This window comes from Caloenas nicobarica, chromosome 20 (assembly GCF_036013445.1).
Source record: "Caloenas nicobarica isolate bCalNic1 chromosome 20, bCalNic1.hap1, whole genome shotgun sequence".
Classification (NCBI taxonomy): Eukaryota; Metazoa; Chordata; class Aves; order Columbiformes; family Columbidae; genus Caloenas; species Caloenas nicobarica.
The window spans coordinates 6,277,637-6,303,927 of NC_088264.1; the positions used below are offsets into that span (position 1 = coordinate 6,277,637).

Sequence of the window (26,291 nt, forward strand, 5' to 3'; positions counted from 1 at the left end):
GGAAGAGGAGGGGGTGGTTTGTCCACTGGCGGGGTGGTTGGCTTGTTTTTAAAATTTCAAGCAGTTCCAGCCTGCTTTCTGCTGCTAAACCGCCCCTGTTGAGTGATCTGCAAGGGTTCATGGTGCAAGAGGTTCCACTGGCTCTGGCTTCTGAGCGCTACCTGCCCCCAAATTTCAGATGTGAAAATTACAGCTGGGAGTTTTGCTGCCGAAGCCGATGGGAGTTGATCACCAGCCCGCAGCGAAGCATCCGTGAGTAGACACGGCTTGTGGCATCAGGACTGTAAAGACAAAAATAGAAAATATTTAAATTTGATCCGCGGTGCTTCGTTCGACCGCAACACATCAATAACTGGGCATGCAGGGATGGCGTCAAAAGTGTCCATACCTGGCGTGGCTATTGGCCAGGAGCTAAACTGGTCGGCAGGAGCAAGACATGGGGAAGGACTGGAAAGATGAGCTCATCTGTGTTCATTCAGCTTCCCAGAGAGTCACATTTCTCAGGGAATCTGGTTTTCAGCAATCACCACAACACTGTGCCTGATTTTTGTGGAAAAGGCTATTTTAGATCCTTTTCCAGCTTAGGGGTGAGATTTTTTTTTTCCCCCACAATGTGTTAGTGATAATTTTCCAGACCTTTTGAGCATTTTGCTGCCAGATCCTCGCTCGCTATGGCAACCCGTTTGGCATTCGGGATGGGGTTAGGAGAAAACTGGTGCGGTCTTTGCCAGCTCTGTGAAATACGTGTCTCTCTTCCGCAGCTTCCGTGGCACATGCGAGCTGCATCCTCCCCAAGTGACGGAGAGCTGCTGCTGGGAACTGAGAAACTTCTTGGCATGTGACAAATTCCCTTCTCCTGTTCCCCACACCCCAAAATTACAGTTTGAGGGCAATTCAGACTGGTTTTTTTGGGAGTGGATTCAGCAAATAGTTCAGCTTTTTCTGTTTTAGCAAGTTGGGAAGTTAGCATTTTCTAAAGCAGTTGGGTTGTTTTGAAATGAAACCGAATTTTGATTTAAAAAAAAAAAAAAAAGGCAGGAAGGGGGAAACAGTAACGTGAAATGGGAGGAGAAAATTTCATTTTTGATTCGGGAAACATTTTGGATTGATCTGAATCTGGGTTGCAATGCAAGTTGCCAGCGCTGGTGGTAGGTAGGAGGGTGCTGGGGGGGGTGTCACTGCCCTGAGCATCTGACACTTCTGCTGTTGGTCGTGGCCTTGGTTGGGTCTCCAGCAGGGCTTGTTGACCATGGCTGGAGTTGGCCTCTGGCGCCAGATGGACCATTACTCTGAACTCATGTGACTTGCTCCCTCGTCTCTGTGAGATTATGTATTTTACCATAGTTTTGTGTGCTTTATGGACTGAAGGAACACTTCTTCACCTTCCAGAGCATCTCGCACAAAATCGTTTAAGTGCTTCGTTTCCAAGCAGCCCTGACGGACACTCCTGTGTTGGGAGGGGAGGTGGGTTTGCAAGTGTCCGAAATGGGTTTGCATTGCTTATGGGTACAAGCCTCTGTCTTCATCTGTTGCTGGGATTTTTAGTTTGTTCTATGGCTTTAGACTGTGAAAATTTGTGACGGAAATGGCCCATGGGTTTCATGATGTTCCTCGTTTTTCTGAGAAACAAATAGGTTAGATGCACAAAAAGCCATTTTGCCAGCTGAAATTTTCCATGCCTCATCTCATGGCAGCCTGTTTTGGAAAATCTGAGCAAAAATCTGTTCATCCATTTGTAAGTTTTGGAAAGGTTGGAGCAAGGAGGGGAACTTTAATGTCAGTTGTAAGAAAAAAAACCCAAACCAACTTCTCGTAATTCCCTCTTCTGGAAGGACGTGTGTTGGTGTATTCGGAAATGCCGATTTCCGTTTATGTTGGAAATAGGTGTTTGTGTTTTGATGTTGATTTATGTAAACATGGTGAATATATCCAAGGGAGGTTTTGAACTCTCTGTGGTTACTTAACACTGGAGTCTTCCACCTTGGCTGCTGAGGCTGTTGGTACTCATTGAAGGTGGACACCATGTGCTTTGCCGAGAAGACATTTACGTTGCCACGTGTCGGGTGGGCCCTTGAACGGGCAGCGTGAAGACCCAGCCGGAGGTGCTTTAGGATCCTCCACAAAGCTCTGCGAGTTCATCTATTCCTTCTGAGCACAGGGTCTTGAAGGTGACTTGGTGTTTAAAGAGCAGGTCCGAGACACTGGATTTTTCCTTTGTGTCTGGGGTTTGCTGTTGCGGGAGCAAGTAGGCTGGAAATATACTTGCACGGGAAAAAGAAAAACAAAACAAAACCAGGAGTTTAGGTAGGAACATGAGGCTTTTCTGCCCAAAGTTTGGGAAGAGCAGCTCGAACCCATGCCATCATGGATCAGCCAAGGAAGCAAACCCCAGCTCTTCTGACTTGGTTGTGACTACACGTGTGAGCATGAGGAGGATGCAGCCAGCCAGCCGCAAGCCACTTCGTGCAGAACTGTCCTTTGATACGAGGCAGGCAGGAACGTTTTTGTACCAGGTTTGGTGCTGCTGATCTTCAGCATTCACAAATGTAGACTCGGGCTCCAGGGAATATGGAGATCGGCTTAAAATAAGGTGATTAGTTACTGGTTTTGTTAGCAGGGACACCTCCTGGCTGTATTTTTAGACCTGGAGATGTAAAAAACGTGTGTTTAAAGCAAACCGGTGAGCTCGTGTGACTCCCGACGCCAGGACTCCACGAGCTCAAGCGAGCATTGCGGATGGTGGTTAAATTGCAAAAGATCGGAAGAAAACTGACGTTCAATGTGTGTTTCAAAGCCTGGCTGTGCCCCGCGTGGGTCTGTGCAGGAGTTCCGGGGCTCCCAGGGAGGAGCTGCCGTCCCGTTGGTGTCCGTATGACGGGTCCAGGAAGGGATCTGGGGTGGGACCTTGTCCATCCGATGCGCGGGTGAGGTGTCCGTGCTTTGGTGGCAGATGGGCCTTGGTGGGGAAAGAGGCATCTTGCCCTGCTTGTGTCTTGGGAGGGGTCAGCCGGAGCAGGCAGCAGCGCTCCACCAGCGGCATCGCCACGCCGACAGCTCTGATTTCCCCGCGGGAAACTCACACCAAAGGCAGCTCACCACCCGACCGCCGTGGCAGAGCAATCGTCCACCGCTCTTAAAACTGCTGTTGGGTGGGTTGTTCCTCCCCCCTCCCCGGTATATCTTCAGCACAGTGGAGGCAGGAAAGAAAACCCTTCTGAAAATCACAACCTAATTACTCCCATCTGCTCCAACACTGCTTCCCATTTCTGCCTGCCAGGATGCTTGTCTCCGATGCTAAGTAGCACATTATTTTCGATAAGTTGCAATCATTTACTTGAAATCTCCTTCTCCTTCAAAATGTCCCCCTGGAAAGGCAATTCAGCAAGTTGGGAACGGGCAGAAACAACCAGGAGGAAACCTGTCCCGAAGCAGCCCTGCTCGGGCCGGGGGCAGCGCTCCTCCCGTACTCATCAAAACCATGCAGCAGGTTTCTCTTTAGGGTGGATTTGTTTGAACATCCAGCCGGACCCTTGGCTGACGGTGTCAGCAAACGGAGCTGTAGAGGAACTGCCAGCTCGTGTAGTTGGACGGGATCTTAACCAGCCGGTCACAGCAAATTTCACAGGACTGTGGTTTTGGCCGCTGAAGTCAGCAGAGAGTCAAGGAATGCCGATTCTGTGCAGCAAAGCCTTCATGAGCAGCTGTGCTGGCTCTGGGGACCTCTGCTTTCATCGTCGCAACCTGGATTGGCTTCGTGTCGTTCACTGCGTCTTCCTCCTCCGAGATGTCCCCATTGCATCCCTGCATGGGCAGTTCCCACCTTGCCTCAGCTTTCTCCAGTGTCTCCTGCTTGGCCATACCCTCCTCCAGTGTCTCCTGCTTGATCTGCGACTTCCACCCCAGGAGTCCTGGCCGCACCACGAGCACACACACGTGCAGCAGCATCCGAGGGGAGATAAAAGGATGAGAATCAGTGGGGAGCGCTGTAGCGTGGCAGAATATGTCCCGTGTGAGTGGATATATCCCATGTTGGAGTCTGGCTGGGACAGGCCCCTGCTTCCCACAGCTCCAGCTTGAGGACCCTGGCTGCAGTAGGATAAATTGCCCTTTCTAGAAGACAGGTAGGGCTTGGAGGTTTGACCATCCTTTTCTGCTATCGCTGCTGAGCCACAGTCTCCTGCTAAGCCACTGCCATCACCCTCATCGTGTTCGATTGCCTTCATGATGATGTTCTGCCTGTGTCGCCTGCGCACCTCTGATCTGGAGGGTTTGGAAGGGGTGGAGAGCAAATTGTTGCTGAAGCGTTTTGGGATGGCCGTGGTGAAGAAGAGAGATGACTTTGTGCTCAGCTCTCACGCTGAGCTGGCTCCACAGGTCCCTTTGGAAAAATGCTTCCAGGAAAACGGCGTAAATAGGGGAGGGGATGGTGGCGCAGAGGACCAGGAGGAGACTGGTACCCACCTTTCAAAGACATATGGCAGCACCATGTCCAGCAAGGGCTGTTTCTGCTGCCCCATGCCCCCCACCCTGGCTGTACGTCAGGCTGCGTGGCTGCCCCACCACGTGGGGACATCAGGCACAGGTACCATGGTGTGGGGACGCAGACGTGTGGGGTGCTGGCCGTCTCGTGTGAGCATGGGGCTGGCTGCTCTGCAGGAGCTCCTCGGAGACACCCAGCTCGGTGGGAGACATCTTGGAGCATCTGAAAGCTTTGTCGACTCGATGCCGTTTTCCATCAATGCATCCCTCAATGGAAAAGGCGTGCAAGGAGCCAGGGAAATATTTTCAGCTTAGTCTACTCGCCTTATCCTCTGAGGCCAGTCCCACCACCACCTCCCCATGTCCTGCACCACAGCCAGCCCAGGACTCAGAGATGTCTTCTGCACACTGTGACTCCTTGCTCAGGAGGGAGAAGGAGCGAGCGTGTGAGCTGGGAGCCATTTCCCAGCTGCTAGGACAGGTCTCCATGACCCCGGTGGCATCTGTGACCAGACCACAGGCTGGTGGCTCGGCGGTCCCCAGCTGCTCCTGCTGCTGGCATTGCTGACGGTGACCCTGTCACGGCCACGAGCTGGGGCAGCCGTGCCCCTCTGTTCCCCTCCGTGGTCAGCCGGGCAGCATTTTGGAGCAGGGATGAGGCACATGGCTTGGCTTTGCTTTTAAAACACATCCATATTTATGTATTTGCATGTGTGCATATATATATTTATATATTAAAATGCATTTTGAGGCAGCGAGGGCCGAGCACCCTCTAGCGGCATTTGCTGCGGCTCCGGGAGCTGCCGAGCCAGCAGGAAAGCGGCCAAGGACAGAAAGTCTTGCATGAATTTTCCTCCCCCCAGCTGCCAGCCGCTATCTTTCTTTTTGTTCTTGCTTTTTATTTTTTCTCTCTTTAATCCGGAGCAGCAAATGGCGGGTCCTGGGGATGCCAGGACATGGGAGGGGGAGCGTGCCCGCAGCCCCTCGGCTCCGGCTCACTGCCGGACCACCGAGGAGCATTCTGCTGAATTTATTTTGTTTTAATTCGGTGGGAAAGCTGGCAGCCTGGGGAGAGCGGGGGCCTTTCGCCATCAGTTGCCCCAGCACTGCGGGTTGTACCGGCTCACCCCAAGCCCCCCGGCTATCGGAGCAGGGGCCGCATCCCATCAAAGGGGGTGTTTTGGAGGGTCGGAGCCACCAAGGAGCCCGGCACCCCAGGCATCCTGGCAGGATGGAGCTGGGGACAGCACCGGGAAGATAAAAAAGGAGCTTTAAAATCACCATTTTATCTTCTCTTGGGCTGAGCGCAGCCTTCCAGGGATAAATAAGCAGCATCAGTTCTGCTTAGACACGTTGGCCTTTCCATTGATTTACTCCCCAGCGTTATTCCGAGCGGGCGGCCGAGCCCGGGCCGGCTCCGCACGGTCCCCAGCTGGTTTCAGGTCTCTCATGCGGGGACACGTGTCCGTCCATCAGATGCTCGGGATGCAAACACACCCAGCGGGCGCCGGGCCCTGCGTGTCGCACGGCCGTAAAGCGCACAGGTTATACAGTGCTCTTCATCGGGAAGCAGCTTTCTAAACGTCAACTAATTAATCACTTGTGCCTACCTGTCAGGTCAATGATTCCTGAGATTCTTAATCTAAAAATATTTCCCTTTTGAAATCCAGATGCACCTGTTTTGGCAACTCTGCTTTTGATTTATTTATTTAGGGTTGTTTTTGTCGGTTTTGGTTTTTGTTTGGGTTTTGTGTGTGTGTTTTTTAGAGTTCGTTGTTTGTGGTTTAGTTGTTGGGTTTTTTTTTTCTTACCTGTGTTGCTTTCCATTTGTATTTGGGGTTTTGATGTGCTTTAATGTACTGTTGGTTTTTTGGTTTGGTTTCTGTTGGTTTTGTTGTGTTGGGATTTTTTGTTTGTTTGGTTGGTTTGTTTTTCCTGGAAGAACAAGAATTTATTCTCTTTTTATTTATATATATATGTGTGTGTGTGTGTGTGTGTGTATATATATATATATATGTATAAAGTTTCTCCCCTGTAGCCTGTCACCTTTCCTCTTCTCTTTTAAGGATTGTGGCTACTTTTACCCTCTTATTTCAGTTTGTGAACCCAAACCGTTCGTTCTCTGGGTGCAGCCTGACCCGTCCCCCGGGGTTTATTCCCCGGCGAGGCGGGGAATTGGCAAATTTACTGTTTTCTATGTTTTTCCTTCCCACTGACCTTCCCACCTTTGTTGGCAGCGAATGTTTTAATCACAAAAATGCCAATAAATGCCAGAGTCCTGAAGCTAATGATTTCGGTAGAGTTTGAGGCTTAAAAAAAAAGCTCTTTTTAGTGTTAGCCAAACCTCTCAACAGGGTCTTTAACGTCAGTTCTATACTGATAACAGCTATATCCTTCTCTGTGATATTTCAGGAGGAAGAAGACCATACTCTGTGGTTTTTAGTTGCTCTGGTTTTACTTCTTATTGCCAACTCATTTTAGATTTTTTTTTTCTTTTAATGATGAGGAAAATCACTCTTGTTTGTACTGCGGATTTGGGGAGTCAAATTCATCTTGGATGCAAGCGGTTACAGCTTTATTAAAATCCACACATTACCCAGCTCTAGGGGTGCATGAGTTTGTGCTCGGAGGCAGGGGTGGTATTTTATTTTATTTTGCTGTGTTTTATTTTATTTATTTTGCAGGCCTGCACACCTGTGTTTGTGCATGCAGAAATCTTGGGTTACGCTTCTGCGTTCAAACACAGACCTTGGGGGGGCACATAGGGCACCTCCATCCTTTAGACCTGGGATGTGCCCCTTTGCCAAGCCAGCCCGGAGTGCTCAGGATGCTCCCTCCGATGTGTTTTTTCCAGGAAAGCCGTTGCAAGAGAAGAGCTTTTACTCGATGCAATAATTGAGGCGGGGAGTACAAAGAGGGGAGGAAAATTCTCTCCTTGGCAAGTCATTCTGGGAGGATTGATTTATTGTCGTGCCTTTTCTTAGTGTGGTTTAGACTTCACTGGAATGACTGGATTCAAAAAAAAAAAAAAAAGGCATTTTCTAAAGAATGAATTTTATTTCATACTTTATCGTTGGCTTGTTTTTCCACTGCATGGTGGAAAGAGTGGCCTTGCAAGCCCTCTCTGTCTGTCTTTAAATATGGGGAAACTGAGGCACGGTCAGCTCTGGACTCTGTGCATCTACCGTTGCCATCTGGGCTTGGTGGCTGATGCCAGTGGTGCAAGATCAGGCTGCAAATGACATGTTAGGTGACGTGAGAAGACCCCTGGGCAAGCTGAGGTCTGGGCTAGAGACTCCCGACTTCCCATCCCGTGCTTGAATCAGGATTGGGTCTCTTTCACTTCTGGCAGCAAGAATGGGCGCATCTATTGGTTTTTGGTTGGTGCTGCCAGCAGTTTTGCCGTGTGTTGGAATGCAAAGCCCAGCATTCTGGGTTACCTCTGGGTGAGCTCTCTGCCGGTTCTGCCCTACTTCTTCCCCATGGGAAGGAGGGGAGCTGGAGAGGAGCCACACGTGGTGCCGAGCACGTGAAGCACCAGGATGCTGCCCGCCTGTTGGGGTTCCTTTCGGAAAGGAAGAAAAGCCCCCTTGATGGGGACTGAGCCCCCACGGTCCACCTTAGGATGAGCGTCTCCTGGATGAGCATCCCCTTCCTCGAGCTGAACGCCGGGTCCGACTCAGCCTTTCCTCTTTTGTGTCTCCCGCAGTGCTGAGCATCCGGGGAGCGCAAGAAGAGGAGCCCACGGACCCCCAGCTGATGCGGTTAGACAACATGCTCCTGGCCGAGGGGGTAGCGGGCCCCGAAAAAGGAGGCGGCTCGGCCGCCGCTGCCGCCGCTGCCGCCGCATCGGGAGGAGCCGGCTCCGACAACTCGGTGGAGCACTCGGACTACAGAGCCAAACTCTCCCAGATCCGGCAGATCTACCACACGGAGCTGGAGAAGTACGAGCAGGTAACAGGCTCCTTCGTGGCGGAGGGCAGGGCTTGCCCCAGGGTGACGATGGTCGTGGTTTGGCGGGAGCAGGAGCCGGAGCAGCCGGAAGAGCCGCGGTCCGGTGCCAGCACCGCGGGAATGTGCACAGCCTGGATCGCTACTGACATCTATTGTTAGGAGCGTACAGGCAAATGCAAACTGTTGCTTGGTGTTGGAGTGGAAACGTGCTTTTCTGAGAGTTGGGAGGGTTGGGGTTTTGCGGTGGAATGTGCCGCGAGAATAGGCTCAGCGTGGGTTGCCCTTTTGATTTTTGCTTTTCGCTCCTCCCCTAATATAGCGCCAAAAATTTGTGCTATGAAGGGGGAGTCCTCTTTCAGGCGCTGGCCTCAGTGCAGGCAGTTTTCTAAGCAAGGCTTGAATCAAAATCTTCCTTTAATATTTTTTCTGCTTGAAAAGTTCTTTTTCCAGAAAAAAAAAAAAAAAGAAAAAGAAAAAAAAAGTGGTGTCTTTTTTCTTGTGGTAAATTATTCTTTAAAAAAGGAAAAAGAAAAACTATTGGTGTCATGAATTCAGCTGTTGGCAACACTGACAATTGCATGGAAAGCTTCACAGACCAACACTCAAAACCGGTTTCTTTGGAACACTCCCAGATATTTTGCAGACCTCTCTTGGCCACCACGCGGCCTGCCCGTGTGATGAACGTGGTTTCTACCCCAAGGTTGTGGTTTGTAGAGTGCAAGCAAGAAAGCATCCCTTCCTTTTTGGGTGCAGGATGGGCTCTGTGGCCAGGAACCGGGCAGAGTTTCAGGTGTCTGGTTTAAGGTTTAGCCTTTGCCGGCTGGGGGAGTTCAGTGGTTGCCTTCTCGTGGTGTCTGGCCGCTGCTGTGACAGCTCCCCGGCAATTTTGTCTTTAATGCTCTTTATTTCCCGCCAAGAGGAGACCACCTGAAATTGCTTGGGTGTCTGGGAACAAAGAGGCACCCGGCTGAGAGTTCCCGTAGCCAGCGCTCACCCCGGGAGATGGAGCCGTCAGCCGGAGATGGGCAGTCGGAGGGGCTCCGCTGGCCTCGGGGAAGGCTCCTTGTTGGTTCCTGGGTGGGGATTCAGCTTGGAAGGCTGAGGTGGGAGATAGTAAGTCATGCCCGTGTTGCCAGTCCACAAAATCTGTGTTTCTTTCCCCTGCTAGCCTCTTTTTCCCCGTTACAGGGTGGGAACTGGGGACATTGTCCCAGAGCATCTACCCGTGTCCCAGGAGCACCGAAGGCTTCTCGAGTGCCCCAGTGCTCCTCTCAACCTGGTTTTCAGGGATTTGTTCTGGGAATCAGAGGATCCTGTCATGCCTGCAAGATGCTCATGGGGATGGAGGATAGAGCAATGAAGTGAACTTTAACCAGCCTCAAAATCCCTCCCGGCTCCCCTCGCTGCCCTGTCCTCACAGCACAGCATGGGGACAGCAGGAGCAGCCAGACAGTGCTGTGCCAGCAGCAAACTAATTGGGATTATTACCTGCTTGCCCTTACTTGTCAGGGCTCCTGCCTCACTCAGGCTTTAATTATTATCGTTATTTACTTCTTAACTGATGTGCTAACAGCGCAGAGCGGGGCCGTGTCAATCTGGGAGCTGTGCCTGTGAAGCACACGGGGTTCTGCAGGACACGTGGTGCTGGGGTCCAGCTGGGACAGCAGGAGGAAGGACAGAGGGTCAAAAGGTTCATGGTCCTCCTCAGATACATCTATAGCTCCTCCAGTCCCATCCAGAAAAACAGGCTTTACATGAGTCCTGGGACTGCCCCAGCTCCATCCGGGATACCTGAGAGCAAATAAATTGGCTCCTGCTTTTCTCAGACGTGTTTCTTGGGAGTCTCTCATGCTCTCTGCTTGGCAGATAGGAGAAATTTGTCTCTTCCTCGAGAGCCGGCATACCCTTGCTCTGGGTCTGCCCTAAAAAGCCCCCGCCATTGAGGCCTCCACTTGTGTCCCCTTCCTTAGCAATGTTGTCCCTGTACTGTCCTTGACACCGTCGAATGACCTTCCGATCCTGGGGCTTCTTTTGCTTTTCTTGCCATCCCAGGCATGCAATGAATTCACCACCCACGTGATGAACCTGCTGCGTGAGCAGAGCCGGACCCGACCTATCTCGCCGAAGGAGATAGAGCGGATGGTGAGCATCATCCACCGCAAGTTCAGCTCCATCCAGATGCAGTTGAAGCAAAGCACGTGTGAAGCCGTCATGATCCTGCGCTCCCGATTTCTGGACGCACGGTGAGTTCGTCCCCCACAAACTTTTCTCCCCACCCACCGTGCAGTATTGCTCAAGCCTGGGAGAGATGTTTTGAGGTTCTGGAGTGAATCCAGGTCCTTCTAAAGGGTAGCGTCTCCTGGTATTGCGCTGCAGAGGCTATTTACCTTCCTCACTGTTTAGTTTTCTGTGGCTCAGCAAGGGAGGGGACAGCAATTCAAGACATCCAGCCTCAGGCTCGGGGAGGCTCCCAGCTGTACCTTGAGAACTGCACATTGCTGGCTTTGCTCTGGCAGAAGGAAATTCTGTGGCATTTTCCAGCAAACCTCTGTGGTGAAAATGTGCGCTTCGCTTAGGAATGAAAGTTAACCCTCCAGCCCATCCTGTCCCCTCTAGGTTCCTATTCTTCTCCTTCTGTTTCCATTGTCCCAGATTTTCAGGGTGCTGTAGATATATTTCACTTCCCAAGCTGGTTACACAGAGGCTGTGGCTTGGGATGGGGAGGAGAGGCAGCTGCACTGGGGTACGAGGCAAGAGGTAGCAGACAGAGAGTGCCCAGCCGTAAATGGAACAAACCTCCCCAAGGATGTATCTATGACTGCTTTCTCAGCACAGAGCTTTGCACTGAGCAGCTGTAGCCAGAGCAGTCGGATGTCAGGAGTCACCTTCCCATGTGGAGGAGCTTGGTGCCAGTTTTAAGACTCTTCTGTGAGATGGAGGGTGCAGGGATCATTTGAGAAGGAGACTTAACTTGCTTTGGAAGGTGCTGAGAGAGGAGTTGCCAGCAAGGTACAGATGAGAAGCTTCCTGGCCATGAGTCTCTTGCACATCATGTTCCCAGGAGCAGGGGAAGGAGGGAGAGAAGTGGGGAAAGTCAGGGTATCTAAATTTGCATTCCTGTTCCTGGATCCCTGGCACTGATTCCCTTTCCTTTTCCTTCTGTTTCCCCCTCTTTCTTCATGCTAAGGCGGAAGAGACGAAACTTCAACAAACAGGCTACGGAAATCCTGAATGAGTATTTCTATTCCCATCTCAGCAACCCTTACCCCAGTGAGGAAGCCAAAGAAGAGCTAGCCAAGAAATGCGGCATCACAGTCTCACAGGTGAGAGAGCTCAGAAATACAGCAACACGGGTGCTGCCAGCAGGAAACCTTAGTGTGGTGAAGAGCTCTGCGGACCTCAGTCGACACAGTCGTGTCCTGGTGTTGAGCATTTAATTACTAAATGAGTTTAGTGAAACTTAGCTTAAATGGATGGGAGAGCAGATGGCAGGCTTGCAGATTGAAGGTATGGCTGGAAAAGGAGAGTTTGGGAAAGGATTTAGAAGGGATGAAGACTTCATGGAACCACAGCTGTGCATGCAGCCAAGGCGTTAACTGCACAGAAATGGTGTGGCGTGACCCAGGGAGGCAAAGTCTTCTCCTCGAGGAATTGGTGCTGGGCTGGCTTGCAAGAAGAGCTCACTTGAGCTGAAAGTCCGTTCTTCAAGCCCAGGGATTCAAAGGCAGTAGGAAGAGTTGCACAGAGTTTGTTCGATAAGGTAGAATGGACGAGGTCCTGGTGGGAATAGAAGGGCTTGGGACAGACAGACTAATGGTTACAGTTTGCGCCCGAGGAGGGTGGGCTTTCTCGGGGTCATTTGTTATTACTCTTGTGCTGCGGGACATGACATCATAGGAATAATAGCATATGGGTTTCAGTTGTCAACACCCAAGCCGAAACCATTTCCCTAAGATGAGGGAAAAATCATGAGCTTCCCAGGATGAACATCCAGTATGGTCTTCTGTGTCTTGGTGCTCAGACAGTCCATTTGGAAGGGGGAGCACTGACGTACTTGCCCTCACCAGCAAGCAAAGGGAGAATATCCTTGGAGTCCCACTGAAGAGGTTGATCTGCTAGCTCAAGATTGCAGCTCCAAGCAATACTCAGGGTGTTGGAGCTCTGCTGGGAGAGCTGCAGCATCCTCTCGCATTTGCCCATTCTCTTCATCATGATGAGCTTCCTCAAACAAGGTTATTGGCGGCTGGAAGTTGTCTTCTCATTAGGTATCTGTACATAGGAAAACATTCGTCTGATTCTCTGTGTTCAGTGTTGTCAAAGGAGAAGCTGAGAGCTGCTTCCCAAATCGTAGGTTGAATATTTCCCGTGTCTTCTCTGAAATTGTTCATAGTGCCCACAAGTGAACGGGATTATCATCAGCAAAGTACTGAGCGGAATTTCGGGAGCGCTGAGTTCATGGTGTTTTGGGAGGGACCGTGACGTTTTCCATGAGAAGCAGTTCTGGCCAGATACCACCCCCGAAGCTCCCGGTTTATGTAGCAGCTGATGCTAAACCCTACAAAGTGGAGTTCAGCTGGATGAAGAGCACCCACTCCTGACCTTTTGCACTGATTTCACACAGGTGGATCAGCAGCAGAGCTTCAGTGCTACCAAGGCAATTTTGTGTGTCAGCCTGGCCTGAGTAAATTTGTTGGGTCTTCTCCCTGAAAGCCACACTGGCTTCTCCAAAGCCACGAGAAGGGGCGTCAGGGAACCAAGGCATCTGTCCCCATCAAAGGAAGACCGAGGTGGAGCAAATAAAAACTTCCAAAGTGACACGTACCCGTTTTCAAATTGTGCGATTTCAGGGTGATTTGACTTTCTCGGGTTTTTTTAAACCCATGTGATGTTTCCATGGGGTGGGTATAGTGGTTCCTGTGGAGCATCCCCACAGTGTATTACCCATCCAGCCAAATGTATCTGCACAAACCCAGTGCTCCCAGTTGGTTCCCACCACCTTTATTGGGCCTGGTATGGCATGGACAGGTAGAAGGTGCTTCCTTCCACAGCTACCAAAACTGAGGGGGAAAGGGGGAGAAAAGAATATGCACTTTTAACCTGAACTAATCCACCTTCCTCACCCAGCTGCGCTCACCAGAGCCGAAACGTTAACGTCTTTGTCTTCTCTTGAACTCACTCTAGGTATCAAACTGGTTTGGAAATAAGAGAATCCGGTACAAGAAGAACATAGGTAAATTCCAAGAAGAAGCCAATATTTATGCTGCCAAAACGGCTGTCACGGCTACCAACGTGTCAGCCCATGGAAGCCAGGCTAACTCACCCTCAACTCCCAATTCAGCTGGTTAGTTTTTGTTGGTTTATTTTCTTTATTTTGGGTTGTTAGTGTTGGTTTTTTTGTTTGTTTCCCCCCTTCCTCTAAACTCTTTGTTTTCTCCTTTTGGTTATTTCAGTTTTGATTTTCTGGTTTTGGTTGGCTCACTTTTGTGGTCTCTTAAAAAAAAAAAGATGAGTTTGGTTTTGGGGGTTGTTGGGGGGACAGTACTTTATTTGCTTACACACACACACCTTTTTTCTCTCTTTTTTCTCTTTTCTTTTTTCTCTTTTCTCTTTTTTTTCTCTTCCCCTTCCCTGTTCTGTTTTTGTTGGAAAAATGATGTGATCAGACCTTGTGACTGACAGTGCCGGGTTGGGGGTTGTGTGCATAGATGGTAAACACAAAATCGAAAAATGATCTGAAAAAAAGATTGCTGGGATTGCTTGCACTTTGTGGCGAGAAAAAAAAAATCATTAAAAGGTCATTGCGTAATGATGAAAGCATGGGTGACCCTAATGGATAAAACTGAGTATTTCTGGGATGTCCTAACTCATGACATTTTGGGGGTTGTTTTGGGTAGATTTTTATCCTTTGATTTTCCTTCTGTTGTGGTTACCGTTGATTGCTTACATGACAATGTCTGGATCACCTGCAAGAGTGTGCTCTGTGTGAATTTTATTTTCCCTTTGTGTCAGTGCAATCCAGGGAAGTCCGTGGGTCCTTCCCTTTCCCCTGTCCCTGCCCATTTGCTGTGGTTTCCATTTGTTTGTTTTGAGGGTCAAAGGCACAGAGCACTTTGCCCAGATTTCAACTCCTCCGCTAGAGAACAATGCTTTAGTTCATGTGTGGTCCCTGCCACGAGGATGACCAACCCAAAAATGCTCCCAGGCTTCAGCTGGCTGCTTGTGCTCCGCTCCCAAGAGCGATGGAAAATTAGGATTTGGTTAAAAGGAGGAAAAAAACCAAAAAAACCCAAACCAAACCAAAACAAAACAAAAAAGCAATCTTCATGCGTGCCATTTACTTTGTTATCCGTACAAATATCTGTGTGCTGCTTTTATTTTTAGAGGCGGGAGAGCGAGTGAGAATGTGTCACTTTTGTGCCTTAGAGCTCGGTGTCTGCTCGTGGTGCCCTTTCACCAGGGCGTGATGCTCGCTGTTGTCAGGTAGGCAGCTAAGAGGAAGGAATCGATGTGGACAGTGGGCAGCAGGAGAAGCTGGATGTTAAGCAGACCAGCCATGGTACACCATGCAAATGCTGGTTGCCATCAGGACCTGCTTCTGTATTTCCAGAGGACGTGTTGCCTGCTAGGGGTCTGCCCCCAGAGCTACCTGGAGCAGGGATGTTGCAGGTCAGAAATACTGCTGGAGGGCATCTATCCCTCCTCCTCCTTGCCCAGGGCTGCCCGTGGGCGAGCTCTGCCACCTGCTTGGGCTCGCTTGATGTGCTCAGAGGGCTCAGGTGGATACGGCAGAGTTTTGCAGGGACAGATGGTTTGCAGGAATTTTGTTTGATACTTTTTGGTTTATTTGGTTTTGGTTTTTTTCCCCTTTTCCTTCTATTGTTTGAACTGCTGAAGATTCAGATACAGTTTTAAAAATGTTATCGTCCTTTCCGAACGGCTCACTCAAAATACCTGGTCAGGTGGGGTCTCTTGACTTTAACACTCCCTTGTAGAACAGGCTGGAAGGCAGAGAGCAGAGGGAGATGCCTGCTGCAGTCCACATCAGTGTGGACCAAAGCAACACAGCTTCCCTTCTTCTCCTCTTTTCTTCGACTGGAGTCAGATCCCAAGGTCCAGAATAGCAAGGGAAGAGCTTCAGATTGCTTCAGCGGGTTTGGATCTGGCCAGCATGTAGTGGAATAGGCATCGTGGGCCATGGAGATCCTTCTTCTGCTGGAAGCAAAGTGTTTCTAACCTGGCCCAGATCCCACCACCCTCACCGTGGGCTGCGGCAGAGCAGCAGGGTCCTGCTGTCAGCACCGCAATGGTGTCTGGGTCAGCTTGCAGAGATGGTGGGCTTGCGCATCCTTGTAGTCCTCTCCTGAGAAGACAGCTGGAAGGGGCTCAGGATTTTATCTCCCAGCAGTGGCATCCTGGGTTGAGATCTCCCCAGCTGAGCCATGGAGATGTAACAGCTCAATCAAGCATCCCTGCATTGCCACATCATGGGGCAAAGCCCGTCGTGAGGACATCTGAAGGTTTGTGACTTCTCCTGCTTCAGGTTGTCCTGGAGGTGCCAGCAGCAAGAAGCACACCTGTACACGCCAGGTCTGAAATAACCTGTCTGTGAAAGGTTTGGAGGACGGCGTCAAGGGCCGTGAGCCATCTGGATGTGCTGAATTGCTCTGGGAGGAACATTAAAGTGGATGAAGAGGTGAAGGACTAAGATGGCTGATGCCCATCCTTTTACACCATGGACTTTTTTCTGGTTTTAGATCATTGGCTGAGACTTTGGTGAGGAAGGAGCCTGAACAAAGGCTGGATTTGCAGGGAATTTTTGGGATCTTCCAGCTGAAATACATTGTAGGGCATGTGGAAAGAAAGAGGGTAGGCAAAGGACAGGTCATGAGAAAGAAGTGACCTGCAACGCTGTCCCTGGAGAGCCGTGATGTTGGAAGAGGAGATGGAACTGGATGCACTGGGACCTGGGACAGGAGCTAAATTCATTTCTGCTGTGTCTACGCAGGCCCATCTGTTCTCTGCACTGATGCCCATGTTACCGGAGATTGGTGAATGGCTACAGTCAGTCAAAGAGATTGGCCACACGTTGACAAGGGCAAGGATTGCATCTGTCTGGCCATCTGGCACGTTCAGAGCAGGGTCCCCCATCCTCGGTCACCCAGGCCTGAATGTCAAACACCTTTTCATCCTGAATATGCACAGTTGGGCTTTATCAGCCAGATGTTCAAATAAGCTGAGATGCCTGCTGTATTTGGGCTAACAACTCCCCGTCCTCACTTGATTGCCCAGACAGTCTCAGCGCAAAAAACACATGGCAAATGAGAGCTATTTTATGTGGGCAGACCCTTTTGCCAACCAGAGTCCTCAAGGGCCGCACACAGGTGATGACATCCCGTGAAATCTTCCACGCAGAGCAGCCAGAATTGTCCTGAACTGATTTTTTTTTTCCTGCTCACTCTCTTGTTTCGTAAAAATCTTTTTACAAAGCTGCTGGTGGAGAGTACAGTGCTGTCCGGTGATGTACGACATCAGGCCCAGGACTGGTTGCTGTTTATCTTCTCTGCCTTCCTTCATTTGTGGCAATCACTTGTCCAGAACACAGTGCTGGAGAGGACCCTGCTGCTCTGGTCATGGTCTCACTGTCTTTAGTGTTGGTTGGCAAGTGCAAAAGAATAAATGTCCTGCTGGGTCATCCCAGGCTTTTAGACCTGTCAAACTCAGTGGCTTTGTCCAGCTGAGGAGCTGCATGGTCCGTCATGTTCTTCCCTCATCTTTGGCCGTAGTAGGAACACAAGCAAAAGTTACAGGGAGGGTAAATTCTGTGCTCTCAATGCGTATATGTCATTGACTTCAATACGTATACATGACCAAAGTTTACTTCAGTGCTTCAGTGTGCTGGATCTCTGTCTCACTGGTGGTAGGTGATGGAGGCAGCAGATGGGGACGGCTTGATTTCAGCTCCAGTGAACACCATTGCTATGTTTGTTTATTCTTGATGCTGTTTGAATTGTCGCATACTTTAGAGAGAGGGGCTTTTTAGAGGTCCTGGAAAATCTGAGGTGGAAGTTGAGACTGTCGAAATGTTAAAGAATACATGAGAGAAGCTGGAGAAGCAGCTCTCTGAAGAGCTGGAGAAGTGGTGCAAGAAATACCAGCAGTCAGGCTTGGCAAGGTATCTGAATTGGAGGCAAACTTGACGTGCATTTTGCTCATCAGGAATGTTAGGAGTGGAAGGGGTCTCTTTGTGGGCGTTGTTTTGATGTAGGCTTTCACCCAGTGACAAGATCGAAGTGCCATAGCTTGTTTAAACATTTCCAGTGCTCTTTCTGAAGCTGGTGATGACCTGATAGAAACTCAGCACTAAGGCACAGTGGTGATAGGTCTTGGATTTGACAACATGGCTAGATGCTGAAGATGAACCACTGTTCCACGCTGCTACAACTCATGAAAAGTGTTGTTTTTTCTAGTGTGGATTGGGGTTTTTTTTTGGTCTATACACAATAGCATCAAGGGACTTCCGTGCCAAGATCATAGCCCTTTCGTCCTGGGCTCATAAGTCGAAGATGGTTGTTACTTCTCGGTTCTTGAGGAGCCTCAGATCACATTGTGACCACTGAAGACTTTGGTGTGTTCATAACAGAGCCTTTCAGAGGGACAGGTTAGATTTATGATGGAGCCTCCTCTAGTGGAAGGATTTGGCTTGCATTCTCAGATATTGCCTCCGTGGAGGATACCAGAGGCTTAATTTTCAGCACTCTTCACGTTCCTGCCCCTTCTCCCACCCCAGTGCATCAGCCCCTCGTAGCTGTGTCTCTGAGACTTTGGGCCATCGTAATTTTCATACATGGCCCGTACATAGACAGCGGAGTGCTGAAGCAGCAGAGCGGCAGCGCAAAGGGCTCTCTGCAATTACGCCTCCGATACAAACTCATCCATACATGCGGAGCCATTGGTATGCGCATATTTAATCTTTGCATCCACATCAGCGGCAAGACATATTTACCGTTTAGATATGCACATATATTGTAAAAATACCCTGTGCCAATAGCAGTATATATCTTGTTAGTGACATCTCCAGCACTCCTTGTGATTTCCAAGGCACCGGCACTCTTCAGAACTAGAGTTCGTGGCTGTTTGTTTATTTTTATTTCCTTCCTCCCAGTCTCAATTTTATGGTCAGGTTTGTTAAGTTTCTATAAAATATCAGTTAAGTTCATGGCATTTTTATTTGTTATTATTGTTATAATTTTCTTTCGGTAGGGGAAGGTGGGATGGAATCTTGCTCTGCTGGGGGCAGAGCTGTAGCGGAGCCCTGTCAGGTGCTCAGGGATTCCCGAGTCTCTTCCCACCTCTGCCACTGAGTATTTGTGCGATCTCAAAGATTTCTGCTCACCTTAAAAGAACAGGAGAATATTCTCTGCTTCTTGTGAGCGGTAACTGCAAAGTCCTTTGGTTCTCAGCCACTCGGGAGTACAAAAGCATGTTATTGCTTGGTGCTTTTATGCCGGTGGCCAAAGCGATTGTTCAGAAAACCCACTCGGAAGCATCTTTGTGTCTGCAAAAAGTGCCCGTTTTCCTGCTTAAAGTTGAGCGGTTTCGGGGTGGGCTGTCCTCAGTCTGTCAGCTCCTTTCCATAGGTTTTTTGCCTTTAAAACAGTGAGTAACCTGAGAGGTCGGGAAGTGACAGGAGCCCTTTGCCAGCTGAGCAGAGGAGGTGATGGTTACAGCTGCCTCCTGACGAGTCCGGGTGACTTTACGCCGCGGTGTGGGATTGCCGTCTGGAACGGCTTGGGCAGGGATGACAGTGAGCGCAGACAATGAGCTATTCCTGATCCAAGACTCGCTGTGCTCCAGATGAGTCTTTCTCTTTACTGTCATGGGCGTTGTATCTAGCACTGATGTTTCTGCTTGCCTTCAAGTCTGAGAATTGCCAGCACCTGACAAAAGAGCCGGTTGCAAAGAGAGCAGCAGAGAGTTTAGTGAACACGAAGTCTCCAGCATAGACCTGCCACCTTCTCCCTGACCTTTCTTGGAGGTGGCTTCCTTCAGAGGAGCTTTCCTGGTCCACCTCCAAGGCAGAGCTGGGGTCCGTCCAGAGTTGTTTCTTCTCTCTCCAGCAAAGGGAGAGGGATTGCCAGGCGTTTCTCAGAGCGTACGCATGAGCCATAGTTGGGCAATTCCACCAGGACTGTGGTTGCCAGTTCTTCCACGTTGGAAATGGCAGTGGAGATGATGAGAGTGTATTTGGGGTTGGAGCTGAAAGCGTAGCTGACCTGGGCCCCTGAAGTCTCTCCTTTCCAAGGCTAACGTCATGTGTATAACCAAACCTTGCACGTTGAGCTGTCTCACACTTAACGCGCTGATCTGCACGACAAGTTCTGAAATAATCCCATAAAACCTTTTTATTTTTTTTTAACCCCCTCCCCTCCTTCACCACCTTCCAGTTACACAATGGGTTTGTTTCTCCCATTCAGTAGCTGAGGAGTTGTTCAGTTATCTCAAAGCTGAAAGCAGAAAACCTTGTTTCTGCAAAGGCGGGATTTTTTTTTTTTTTTTCATTTGTGTTTTTTCTCCTCCTGATCCCACCCAGTTGTCTTCACCTTTAAAATCTTTTAGCGTAAGGTGGGCGACTGATGCATGCGGTGGGAGATTCGCTTATAGAGCTCGTTCTTCTGGGGCAGCTGGCCCAGGAGGGCTGTGACACCCTTGCGTTCTCTCATGGCCCGTCCTGATGAAAGACACTTGCCAATGTGACAGGTGCTGGGAGTCTAGCCCAGGTTCCTTCACGTTTTTTGCTAGCCTTCGCTCCCAGTGTTCTCCACTTCCCTCCAGGGCTGGGTTCCTGATGTCCTGAAGGCAAAACCCACGCGCTGCTCCCTCACTGAGCTCCCCGGGGCTCCGGCCGTGGAACTGGATGGGGTCTGGACGCGCTCACCCCGCAGAGAGCAGCCCGGTGTAGACTTACCCACCCTGATCTGAGCTTCTCAGAAACAGTGGTGTGGACCCAAAAAGGCTTCTGCTCTCAGCAGTGAGGCTTGTTTGGGTAATTCTGTTCTCCAGTGCAGTCTGACGGGTGAACACCTCCAACAACCGAGATTTTCAAAGCTACCTGAAGGATTTTGCTGCCCTGAAATGAAGGGAAAGGGCTGTCTGTGTCCTCCAGTCTGGGTTTTGTTTGTCTTGGTCCAGAGCATGAAGAATCCTTCCTCCAGCTGAGGAGCTGTTGAAGAATGTTCTTGGCATTGAGCTGTAACAACATGTGGCTTTGAATAACCTCAAGAGTGCATCCTTTTTTTTTTTTTTTTTTTGCTTGCTCTGTTCTTTATACTACTAACCTGACTGTGTGTTTTGTTTTTGTGGTTGCTTTGCATGTTGTTCCTTCCTCTTGGCTGAGAGTCATGGGGTGGATCTTTTTCCTTTCTGTGATTCAGGTGCCTCACTCTTTCCTTTCCAGGTTCTTCCAGTTCTTTTAACATGTCAAACTCTGGAGATTTGTTCATGAGCGTGCAGTCTCTCAATGGGGATTCTTACCAAGGGGCCCAGGTTGGAGCCAACGTGCAGTCACAGGTAGGGACCCATCCGATGTACTGCCAGTGAATGCATTAGTGTTGGAGGAGCCTTTGATTGTATTGGCACTTCTCCCTCCCGTCCGAAAAAGAGCAAATCTCAACCAGCACAAACAAACCAACCGACACTTAAAAAAGGCAAACCAAACCGAAAAACCAACCAACCAACCAAAAAAAAGCAACAGCAACAACCGCCAAAAAAATCAATCCAAAAGAAACCAAAACCAAACACCCAACCAAACCAACAACCATGGTCTTGAGGAGACTTGCCCACACTTTGTGAATGCATTTGGCTCTGGCTTGATAGTCGTACTAGGAGGACAGGAGGTTTAGGAGAACAGGCATGACCTCAAACAAAAGCCGCTGAGGTTTACGTTCTACTTGCTTTATTCCAAGGGAAGGGGCCAGATGTTTGGACTGGTGTCTCGTTTTACAAGGCTTCCACTTACTCTTGTGATGCCACACCACGTGTCTGCTGAAAGGCGAGGAATGCTCAAATACACAGCTAGATTTTTTTTTTTTTTTTTGTAATTAAAAGCCACCCCTCATCATCTCCAAAGCACAGGCACTCACACCACCCATGTACACACCAGCAAGATAGAGCAAGGGAGCTTTGAGTAGCATTACTGAAATGTCAACCTGTACTTTTGGCAAAAAGAAAAAAATTAAAATAGCCAGGAACTCATTCAGATCTCCCACCTCCCATCTGGTGTCCAGATGTGCCATGAGTCCGATCTCTGGCATCTAAGGCTCTGTACTGTGTTGAGAGACGACAGCCACTCTGACACTTCTGCATGGGGCAAGGAGAGCTCTCGAAAGCCGAGGTTGCTCCCCTGGCCGTGCTGGATGCCATCCGTGGGCAACGGGACGTGCTGACCGTGCGTCCCGCTGCCAGGGCTGGGCTGGGGGAGTGGAGGGAGAGGAACGGGAGCTGCTGGTGCCTTTGCCATGGTAGGTATGTTCTCCTCCCAGGCCCTCCAAAATGAAGGCACTTGGCTGACTCTGAGGATCTCCTTCCACTGCCGCGAGCATCCCGGTGCTTGGGGCTGAAGGGTGGAAGGGGGTAGGAAGGTGGGTCCTGGAGTGCGGTGGTGGAGCCGGCGTCAGTGATGTGAGGTCCCACCCCACGCTTGCCATCCCCGTTCTCCCTCTCCGCTCTTCGTTGCAAGACTTGGGACCAAGAAGAGTGTGACGGGGCCACCGGGGCAGGCGGGGGTGGCGAGGGAGACAGGAGTGGTCGTCTGCTTGGCTCTCACCGCGAGATCAACTGCGGTTCTCTTTTCCCCCCTCTTTAAATACATACCGTTATTATTATTTCTATTATTATTATTACCGTTTGTTGTTACTTTGCCAAAGATGAACCGAAGTGGCTTTGCCCACTAACCTTTCATTCACGCTAATTTGTGTCTTTGTTGTCGTTGATCTGTTTAGGTGGATACCCTTCGCCATGTTATCAGCCAGACAGGAGGATACAGTGACGGACTCGCAGCAAGTCAGATGTATAGTCCGCAGGGCATCAGTGTAAGAAAAAAAAAATAGGCTTGGGTTCTTGTTTTTATTTTTTTCCTTTTTGTTCTCTCACTACCAATTATTTCAAAGCCATAGGGCTCAGAATGCCACTTAGTAGGACTTGTCTTTGCTTTTACGGTCACCTAGTTTATTGCTTCTGTATCGGTCACGCCAACGGCGGAGCTTTGCCCACAAAAAAAGTGGCGACCGGGCAGGCTTTGTGCAGGCAGCTGGCGTCTAGGACTGTCACAGCCGATCAGCGTTTGCCCGGCACCTGCGGCCACACGCGCTCGGCCGAGAGGAGCTGCTAAACAGGTGACACCTCGCGTCACCGCGGTGGGGAATGTCACCACAAACGCCCCGGTCCAGAGGTGCCTCCACATGGAGGCCCATGGCACCATCCCGGAGCGACCATCTAAAAATAACCCATCCCTGGCCGGCATCCGAAAGCGACGGGGTTGGCGGCAAAAACGCTCGCAAATAAAAGGAGAAAAAAATAAAAAGCAGCAAAGCCAACCAACATCAACCCAAGAAAACCTCGCCCAACCGGGCTGGGGGAGGATGCGAGGGGGAGGGCGGTCTCTGGAGCATCTTCTCCTTGTTCTTGGGTGCGCTGGCGGGTTCTGACTAGCATGAAAATTCGTAGCGACAAGCTGTGTCGCACAGGGGGAAATCGATCAGACACACACAAGGAGAACCCAGTGTAGATTCGGGACAGCAATCCAACTTCATTTCTCAGATCAATCGTCCACCATCTCAGCGGCAGTGACAGCAAGCTGGGAGAAGAGGGCAGCCTGGAAAAGGAGGCTGTGAGCGCCGAGTGGGTGGTGGCGGTGGTGTCCGAGGTGGCACGGAGGAGGGGGCGGGTGGCCTTGGACGTGGCCGGTTGCCGCGGTCCCCATCGAGGAGGCTGAAGGTTGAGGTGGGGTGGCTCTCTGGGTGGGATGGTGGTCCCGTGGCGGAGCAGCCCAGCATGGTGCACTGTCCGGTCCCATCACCCTCCCAGCCAAGGGTCGTGCCGGTTGTCACCTTGTGTGTGACCATCTTTGGGCTGGCACGGGGAGAGGGGTGCGGCGGGACAGGGGGCTGCGCTCCCCTCTCCTGCGGGCACCAGGCTTGACGTCAGGAGGCAGAGACAGGGGCAGGGAGGATTTGTGAAGTAATGTAATTGAACATGTGCAGATAATTATGTCTCATTACATAAGCCCGTTGCAAAAACGGCACTTGGAAATGCCACATGAAAGAGCCTATCGTTCCGCATTAATTTCTCCATGCGCTTGAATTTATTCCCTTTCTGGCTTTTTAATACTTAGAGAGTAAATGAATCGCAGGCTGATCATGATAAGAGATGATACTTTTGTATAAATTAAAATACCCCCAAGGAAAGAGGCTGAGCTGATTATGGTTGCAGTTGGCTTGGAAAATAACAGTGAGCTGGGTTAAGCCAAAATTTGAGGGGGAGGGTTGCTGCCAGGGATTACGAGGCAGGGAAGGGGCGATGGGGGAGAGGAGAAGAAAGAAGTAGTGGAAACTCGGAGGCCAAATAGGACAAGGAGAGCTGGGCTGGTGTTTCTGGCTGGGGTACTGGGAGAACCAGTGTTACCATGAGCAGCACTGAGAATTGGTGAGCTGGGAGCGGCAGGGGCTGCGCGGTGCCCCCTGCACCTCCCAAATGAGGACCCAGCATGGTGGCATCTGGTGGCTCCTCAGGCTGGTTTCTGGGGAGGACAGGAGCCCAAATTGTCCCAAATTGGATGTTGTTCAGAGAGGGGCAGGGTGGCAAGTGGGCAGAGGGACCACCTGGGTTTGGGGCGTGACTCCTTGTTTCTCCGTAAAGCTCCTGCTAGACACAAGGAGCAAGGCAGGGAGTCCAGAGCTGAGCAGATAGTTTGGGAAGCATCTTCTGGGTTGTCTTTCTGTCCCAAAACATTTCGTTTCCCCCGCATCCCAGGCCGCATGCTCCTGCCTGTATCTTTTACTGTCACTTAGCATCTTCCCATCCAGCTAGGTCCCTTGATGGACTCTGGTTTGTCCACCCTGATCGTGGCTGCCCTCTGGGAAGCGTTGGTCCTGGGCAAGGTCCTGGGGACCTGCTCAAGCGCAGGCAGGGTGGCTGTCTCGTAGCAGGCAGGGCTTCCCCGCCTCTCCCCTGAGCCCTTTAATGCCGAGGAAGGGCAGCGCGATGCGGAGGAAAGCTGCTAGTGACACGGGAGGCTGCCGTCCCCGCGTCACCCCAGCATCCCCGTGAGCTGCTGGAAGGAGATGAGCCGAAACCTAGTCAAGAGCCCTGTCACAAAGATGTCTGCGCGGGGCTGAGGTTAAGTCATCCCCGGAGCCTGTCAGGGCTGGGAAGTCAGCAGCAGGTTGCCCAGCTCCACCACTGCGAACCTTGGCGGGGGAGACAACGCTCGAGGTTTGCCTTCCTTGGTGGAGGATGAATTTTTAAACGCGTGTAAGTCGTGACAGCTGAGGACGGGAACCTTCCCAAAGCCTCGTCCCCTCCGTGGCTCTGCTGCTCGATGTCTGACAGGCCGCTCCGCGGGGCTGAAAGGGCTGGGGTCGGTTCTGCGTCGTTAGCGGGATAATGGGCGATGTCCCGTCTCCGTGACCGGCGGTGATGGCTGAGGCAGAGCAGGAACAGCCGCCTTCTCCTCTGCAGGTGGAGATGGCGTCAGGCAGGGCTGGTCCCGTTGAGGATCAGGGATGCTCTTGATGATGGAAGGATGGTAGAAGCAGAAGCTGTTTTGAGGATACCCAGCCTTGGGTAGCACTGAGAGGAAGGAGGGACCCCCCCCAACCTGAATGGAGGGGGTGTCTGGGGCCTCGGCCAGCCCTTTTTGCGGGCTTTGAGGTTGGGGGTTTTGCACCGTGAAGTGAGAGGTGTCTGGTCTCTCTGGACAGTGCTTGTTTGTGTACGCGCGTGTGTGTCCCCAGCCAGAGGTCCCCAAGGCTCGGGCTTTCGAAGCATTTAGATGTCCAGGTTCTGGCGCGTTCTAGTAGAAGTTGGGTCCTTATTGCCATAATCCTTTAGAATGTCCCAACTCAAAACATCGCCCTTCCTGCTGCTGCCCTGTGCCCTAAATCCACAAAGTGTTTTAGGTCCCCTGTCTGCTAATGAATGAATGAGCTATAGTCATCTTAAAGGAAAAACATTTCAGAAATTTCTTCATTTAATTTATAGATCATTTAAAAGTTCAAAAAGTCTAAAATGAGGGGCTATAAAGTTCATCAGAGTGCAAGGTTTTTGATTTAAAGCGCTGTTGTGCAGAGTTGTGCCTGTTTACAGAGTGGTTTGTGTGACCGTGATGGCAGCAGTCACTGGCAGGTTGTGCATCCACTCCCGTCAGCAAGGACCACTGAGCACCGGTACCTGTAGGAGGTGAGACCTCCTCGCTTGTGCCGAGACCCCTTTCTCCAAGAACTTGGGTCTTGAAAGGGAAGTTGCTGCTCTGCTCCTCAGCAAGCTATGGTTCACCATCGCGATCAAGCTGTGGTTCATGATCATGATCGTGAGCTGGGATATTGAAGCTGGTCTGGCAGGCTTCATTGCCTGAGCTCCATCTGTCAGAGATGCCTTGGTGTGTCCTGAAGACTGCTGCCCTGACCCTTGGAACATGATGGCCAGACAAGGCTGGATTCTCTGGTGTGTAATAAGAGCTTCGGTGCATCTCATAAGGAGACCCCCAATAAAAGCTCTTAAAAGCCCTGAGGTGTGAAACCTCTTTGAGGCCACTCCCTGTCCGTCAGACTTGCTGGTTTCTGGTGTGTTGGGAGGCTGACCTG

At 50.7% G+C, this 26,291-nt stretch overlaps 1 protein-coding gene across 4 annotated transcripts in view; it reads left to right on the plus strand.

The window, feature by feature from the left end:
- The window catches only part of PBX1 (PBX homeobox 1), a 126,602-nt gene that overhangs the window by 92,676 nt on the left and 7,635 nt on the right, over window positions 1–26,291 (plus strand). For 2 of the 4 annotated variants that reach the window (XR_010607311.1, XM_065648998.1), the window contains exons 3-8: window positions 8,189–8,433; window positions 10,486–10,676; window positions 11,621–11,756; window positions 13,615–13,774; window positions 20,888–21,000; window positions 22,431–22,520. Coding sequence is in view for 3 of the 4 variants with exons in the window: in XM_065648998.1 (XP_065505070.1) it covers window positions 8,189–8,433; window positions 10,486–10,676; window positions 11,621–11,756; window positions 13,615–13,774; window positions 20,888–21,000; window positions 22,431–22,520 (935 nt within the window). In the remaining variant the exon portion in view is untranslated. The remainder of the gene's footprint in view (window positions 1–8,188; window positions 8,434–10,485; window positions 10,677–11,620; window positions 11,757–13,614; window positions 13,775–20,887; window positions 21,001–22,430; window positions 22,521–26,291) is intronic. The other 2 variants (XM_065648999.1, XM_065649000.1) reach the window with 2 other exon arrangements.